Source organism: Palaemon carinicauda, chromosome 9, assembly GCF_036898095.1.
Source record: "Palaemon carinicauda isolate YSFRI2023 chromosome 9, ASM3689809v2, whole genome shotgun sequence".
NCBI lineage: Eukaryota > Metazoa > Arthropoda > Malacostraca > Decapoda > Palaemonidae > Palaemon > Palaemon carinicauda.
In genome coordinates this window covers 152,616,184-152,623,151 of record NC_090733.1, presented here as the reverse complement: position 1 = coordinate 152,623,151, position 6,968 = coordinate 152,616,184, and the positions used below count along the sequence as shown (strand labels likewise).

At 37.5% G+C, this 6,968-nt stretch overlaps 1 protein-coding gene across 1 annotated transcript; it reads left to right on the top strand.

Moving 5' to 3' along the window:
• The first annotated feature begins 306 nt into the window (after positions 1–306).
• On the top strand, positions 307–6,968 carry LOC137646706 (Y+L amino acid transporter 2-like). Its single transcript, XM_068379812.1, is given in 7 exon segments — positions 307–834; positions 1,286–1,507; positions 4,861–5,086; positions 6,150–6,194; positions 6,385–6,508; positions 6,745–6,826; positions 6,829–6,968. Coding segments are annotated over 7 exon segments (1,143 nt in total). The 5' UTR covers positions 307–530.

Here is a 6,968-nt window from a genome sequence, read left to right as displayed (position 1 = left end):
CTGGCTCCAATGCCCCTTCTTTACCACAATAAAATCTCTGATCGCTCTCAACAATTTAACTTGTATAGTACACTTCATCAACACCTTGATGTTCCTAATTTTCTTCTAATATAAGTTAGTTTTAGGACCACTTATACCATATACATCTGATTTTTTTTTACTGTCAATGTCCATCTTTCAGCAAAATCGTTAGGTTGAATCCCCATGAGAAAAACCCCGATGGAGGAACTATAATTAGTTTCTCAGTATTTCATAAATGAAATTTAAAGCGTTATAATATGTTTACCATTTGCAGGATTGATGTGATTATCTTATATGAAAGACATGTTCTATTAAAGAACGATATTGCATTTAAAACTGTTTACTTACACCGCAATGGATGTAGGAGAGCGAACGTTGATGAATTTGTGAAGTAAATAAAAGATAAAACAAGTGAAAAAAAAAAACATTTCGAGTGAATTAAAAACAAAACCCTCTGAACACTTAAACGTTTGTCGAATAGAACTCGCCCCAAAACCAATCCCGCCAAAATGGTTGCCAAGTCAGCAACGATTCACCCAACAGCGCCGTCATTTCTCGAGCCCCAAGTCGAGATACTCGCCGGGGAGGTCCTCGAACATCCCGAGGAGGACCCTCCAGAAAGCTTCAAGCTGAAGAAGCAATTAGGACTCATGGATGGCGTGGCCATCATCGTCGGCATCATCATCGGGTCTGGCATTTTTGTGTCTCCGAAGGGCGTCATCCAGTTCAGCGGGAGCGTTGGGATGTCTTTGGTCATCTGGGCCGTGTCTGGCCTTCTTTCCATGGTCGGAGCTTTGTGTTATGCGGAGTTAGGTGAGTTTACAATAAATACTTATGCATATATATACATATGGGTTTGTCAAATTTGGAGAACTTGAAATAACTAAGGAAAATAAATTTCTTTTGCTCGTGTATCTTATTGCACAAGTCTAAAACCGAAATTGTGGATTTTATAGCAATTAAATATTCCTTGCAATTGATAATGACAATAAATTGAATAAAACTCTTTAATTCCACAACCAAACTATTCCTTTATTATAATTGATATTTAGAAAAACATTTCGACATAGACCAGCGATCAGATAAGTCGTCGTCTTTGTAAATTTGACCAAGAGGATATCAATGACATAGCAATTAAGCCACTAGAAATATATGAATCCAGAGATATATAAGAAAACAATCCATCATGAAAACTGAGAACTAATTTCATACGTCAATTATCTCACCTCCTCCTAATCCATGACACCCGGTTCTTGTCTTCCAGGCACGATGATCCCGAAGAGCGGCGGCGACTACATCTACATCATGGAAGCCTTCGGCTCCCTGCCTGCCTTCCTCTTCATCTGGATGACCCTGATAATCATCCTGCCAACAAGCAACACGGTCATGGCACTCACCTTCGCCAATTACATCATCAAACCAGCTTTCATGGATTGCGACGAGTCCCTGGATGTGCCAGTCAGACTCATAGCCGCGGCTCTTGTGTGTGAGTATTCGAATGTTGTTTGGAAAGGGCTGGGATGATATATCATCATCATCATCATCATTATTATTATTATTATTATTATTATTATTATTATTATTATTATGACTTGCTAAGCTACAACCCTAGTTGGAAAAGCAAGATGCTATAAGCCCAGTAGCCCCAACAGGGAAAATAGCCCAGTGAGGAAAGGAAACAAGGAAAAATAACATATTTTAAGAACAGTAACATTTAAATAAATATTTCTTATATAAACTATGAAAACTAACAAAAACAAAAGGAAGAGAAATGAGATAGAATGGTATGCCCGAGTGTACCCTCAAGGAAAGTTAGGCTGGGACACTTTTTCAGTGGACACTGGGTGTCAACCTATCGTGGTGCCACGAAAAAATGGATCGGTAAGTTGTGGAAACCCACCGATAGAAATTGGCTCGTGTGCAGGCATCCATAAGAACATGAGTTTCATCTTTTCGCCATGAATCAGTGGCGGCCACCATCCACTGAAAATTTCCTCGTGGCTATGGGTGCTACGACTCGGGAATGGTGGTTAGAGGAGGAATCTGATGGCGGTCCTTTGGCGTAACACGGCGCTGGAATCGTTAGTTAGTTTTACTTTAGTGGTTATCGTGGTCTTTTGATTCTTTCAATATGCGCTGCAACTTGCAACATGAATTTTCAGAGAAGCTGGTATAACAATAATTGTTTTGTTTATGTAACATTGAATTTCTTTCCGAAGCGCATGCTTTGCAGCTTGATAAAGATAAAAAGTGGCGGCTAATCTCAATGAAAATTAAGATAATCGTCTCTCATGGGACAGAAAACTGTTTAGATCTAACAAAACAGAAGGAAAAAGGAATTTCTCATCTTAATAAACAAATCCAACAAGGGTAAAACATTATCTAACATCTAGGGAATGTATTTTCCCTGCACTGGCCATATGAAAACAAAACAAGCTATATTTTTTGTTCTATAAACAAGTACACACAGATAACAAATGTTGTTATGAACAAGAGTGACGTAACAGCCCCCTTTTTCAGGGACAAGCCGAGACTACTACGATGGGAAGTCATTGCTTGAAATCGAAGGTCCTTTCTCTGTCTGAGAACTCATGCACTCGTGCCCAATTGCGCAGTTCACAACTTGAATTACTGAATGTCATGAAACTCTAATTTGGATTATATGTAATTCCTATTTGGAAAGGCATGATGCTATAAGCCCAAGAGCTCCAACAGAGAAGATAACCCAGTGAGGAGAGGAAACAAGGAAATGAATAAACAAGAGAATTAATAACAATAAAAATAAAAATATTCTAAGATCATTAACAACATTAAATTAGATCTATCATATACAGTATAGACTTTAAAAATTTCATGAAAACAAGAGGAAGAGAAACGAGATAGAATAGCGTGCCCGATTGTACCCTCAAGCAAGAGAACTCTAACCTAAGACAGTGGAAGACCCTGGTACAAAGGCTATGGCACTACTTAAGACTAGAGAACAATGGTTTGATTTTGGAGTGTCCTTCTCCTAGAAGAGCTGCTTACCACAGCTAAAGAGTCTCTTCTACCTTTACCAAGAGGAAAGTACCCACTGAACAATTACATTGCAGAAGTTAACCCCGTGAGCAAAGAAGAATTGTTTGGTAATCTCAGTGTTGTCAGGTGTATGATGACAGAGGCTAGTGTGAAAAGATTAGGCCAGACTATTCAGTGTATGAAGGGCACAGAAAAAAATGACCCGTGAAGAGGTTCTTCCCTTAGACCATGGACTCACTGACACTCAGTAGTCCTAAGGGAAATCTAGCTGCATGCCTTATTAATTTATCTATTAACCTTGGCATGCTGAAGGACTATTGGAAACGTCCCTACCTAGCGATCTGCCGGACTGCGGGTCGAGTCCCGCTCAAGCTCTTCGGTTTCTTGTAGTGTCTGCAGCCTCACCATCCTTGTGAGCTAAGGATGGGGGTTTGGGAGAGCCTATAGATCTACCAGCTGAGTCATCAGCAGCCATTGACTGCCCCTCCCTGGTCCTAGCTTGGATGGAGAGGGGGCTTGGGTGCTGATCATTATACAGTATACAGTCGATCTCTAGGGAACTGTCTTGCTAGTTAGGACACTGTCACTGCCCATTGCCTCTGTCATTCATGAGCGGCCTTCAAACCTTCTGTTGATTTTCTTGCAAAGGAATTTTTGAATTATTCATCTATTACTAGAGATGTTGCGCAATTATATTATTACGAGAAATGCGACACTATTAGATTATTTCTACTTCTTGGTACTCTTGCACTGGAATGAATATTATGTAAGATTTGCATAAGAATATTCTATTTTGCGACTAACATAAAACAAATTGTATACAATTAGGTAAATTGTTATAACAAAACACAAGCGATTTTTACAAAAATAATTGAGAGATGTTTTGTAAACTTGTATCACAATGGATTAATAAGCCTTTGTTTTTTTATAACATTCATGAGATAATGGCGTCACCTTTTTTCCAAGTTTGATAGGTTCAAATTTCAGCATTTCATGTTAGTATGTGGACATAAAGTCGGTTTTTTATAGATAATTATATCATCTCAACATATTCTAGGCCTCTTATTATTATTATTATTATTATTATTATTATTATTATTATTATTATTCGTTAAGCTACAACCCTAGTTGAAAAAGCAGGATGGTATAAGCTCAAGAGCTCCAACAAGGAAAATAGCCCAGCGAGGAAAGGAAATAAGAAAATGAATAAACTATATGAAAAGTAATAAACAATTCAAATACTATGATATATTTACATATTTGTGTATTGTGTAATTAGTCATGAATTTATTCATCAATACTAAACTTTTACTCGACATCCTAATTAAACATCAAATCATTTACGTCTTGTTTACAAAACTTCAAAATTTCAAACTTGCATTTTTTTTTTTTTTATGTTGAACAGGCTGACATAAGTCTCTCTTTATAGTTTGTGAATGAAAGATCTATTTCAATGTTATTATTCTTCTTAAGATATTTTATTTTAAGTTTTAATTACTTTTATTGTAGTTTATTTATTTCCTTTCCTCACTGGGCTATTTTCCTTGTTGGAGTCCTAGGACTTATGGTATCCTGTTTTTCCAACTAGGGTTGTAGCTTAGCTAATAATATATTTTAATGCTGCTTCTGTTCTTAAGATATTTTATTCAATTGTACTGTACATTACATCTCTTGTAGTTTATTTATTTTCTTTCCTCCCTGGGCTATTTTTCCTTGTTGGAGTCCTTGGGCTTATTATATCCTGCTTTTTCAACTAGGGTTGTAGCTTGGCTAGTGATGATAATTATAATAATAATAATAATAATAATGAAAATTTTCCAGGTTTCTTGACATGGATCAACTGCACAAACGTCAAACTGGTTACGAAGGTCCAAGACCTCTTCACAATGGCCAAGATCTTGGCGCTGGCCATCATCATAGTGGCCGGCATATACCAGTTGGCATCGGGCCACACCGAAAATTACAAGAAACCCTTCGAGGAAACAAATTGGTCCGCCAGCTCACTTTCGACAGCCTTCTATCAAGGACTCTTTTCCTTTGCCGGGTGGTAAGAGCTACGTACTCTCTCTCTCTCTCTCTCTCTCTCTCTCTCTCTCTCTCTCTCTCTCTCTCTCTCTGTACTACTACTACTACCGTCTCTCTCTCTCTCTCTCTCTCTCTCTCTCTCTCTCCTCTCTCTCTCTCTCTCTCTCTCTCTCTCTCTCTCTGTACTACTACTACTACTACCGTCTCTCTCTCTCTCTCTCTCTCTCTCTCTCTCTCTCTCTCTCTCTCTCTCCCCTACTACTACTATATCTCTCTCTCTCTCTCTCTCTCTCTCTCTCTCTCTCTCTCTCTCTCTCTCTCTCTCTCTCTCTCTCTCTCTCTCTCTACTACTACTACTACTTCTACTACTACTTCTACTACTACTACTACTACTACTACTACTACTACTACTGTATTGTCTTCTATTTCTAGTACAAATCTCATCTCATTTCATATCCTTTCATGGATTATACATTTCGTCTTCATGTTAAAGTCAAACTTATGAATTCGCACTGAGAGTGTGCATATGTATATGCATGCATAAACGCATTTCAACAACGCTCTAGTCATGTTGTCATTCACTGAAAATGTATTTTATTGTATAAGGGTAATGATCACAGTGATTGCCACTTTGTCTAGGCGATTAAAGTGAAATTGTATTTCATGGAATAATTATAGCGGACATTCTTTGAACCAGTGAATGACCTAACATAAAAAAGAATAATGAAATGAAAATAGTTTTAGAAATAGTATTAGAAATAGGTTTGGTGGTCAAAGTTGAAGCAGATTATTTTGTGGGAAGAGGGGTTATAGTTAAACAAAAGTACCGAAATCTTTGGGGGGTGAACTTTTTTTCTGTTTCAAGTTTATGTACTTTAATCCTTTTGAATTTTCAACATCATTGATTCTTTCATACAACAACCAGTTTCCTAGATTTAGTATCATCTTTATAAATACTCGTACAATAAAATTAATGAAATAAATTTGCAATCGGTTATATTCTTGCTTTAAAGAATCAAGGGAAATTGGCCCCGTCGAGATGACATGCTTCAATAATGTAATTCATTGATTCTTCTTTTTTTCAGGAATTGTTTAAATTTTGTCGTCGAAGAACTTAAAGATCCCTACAAGTGAGTATTCTAAAAGAACACTTTCACGATGCAATATGTTTAGGTTCTTGCAAAGTAAGGCACGATGTTGCAAATGTTGACAGAATATTATTAACATTCAATAAAACATCTCTCCTAAATTTATTCAATTATATTCTATTCCTTAAACATTTGACTTTGTTTACATTTTCGGATGTCATCCTTTCCTCAGAACATTACCTCGGGCTATCATTGTGTCGATGCCACTGGTGACTCTAGTGTACTTCTTGACTAACATGGCATACTTTGCTGTCCTCGAACCAGATGAAGTGCTTGCTTCAGACGCCGTGGCTCTGGTAAGAAAACTCTACTAGCTTAGACAATAGAATAAGAAACAAACTTTTGTCATATGTTTTAGGCAAATTTTATGATCCAGTCAGAACATGTAGAGCCAAATTTTATTGTAAAATTACAATTTTCTGTAATTTTCCTTAGGATTTCTTTTGCATAACTTTTAGATCGCAGAAAAAACTATCTCGTAAAATCATGTTACTTAGAAAATGCAACTTTATTAGTATATCTTTCTTTACAGTCCTTCGCGAGTCGTATTCTTGGCGTGATAGCTTGGATGGTGCCTATATTCGTGGCCCTTTCCTGTTTTGGAAGTCTTAATGGCTGATTTTCGCTGCCTCTAGGCTCTTCTTCGCTGGAGCTCGGGAAGGGCATCTACCTCAGGCATTTGCTCTCATCAATATTCATCGATTCACACCGGTGCCCCGCTCTGGTAGTTCAGGTGAGGCTTCTCCGTTGGTTTGA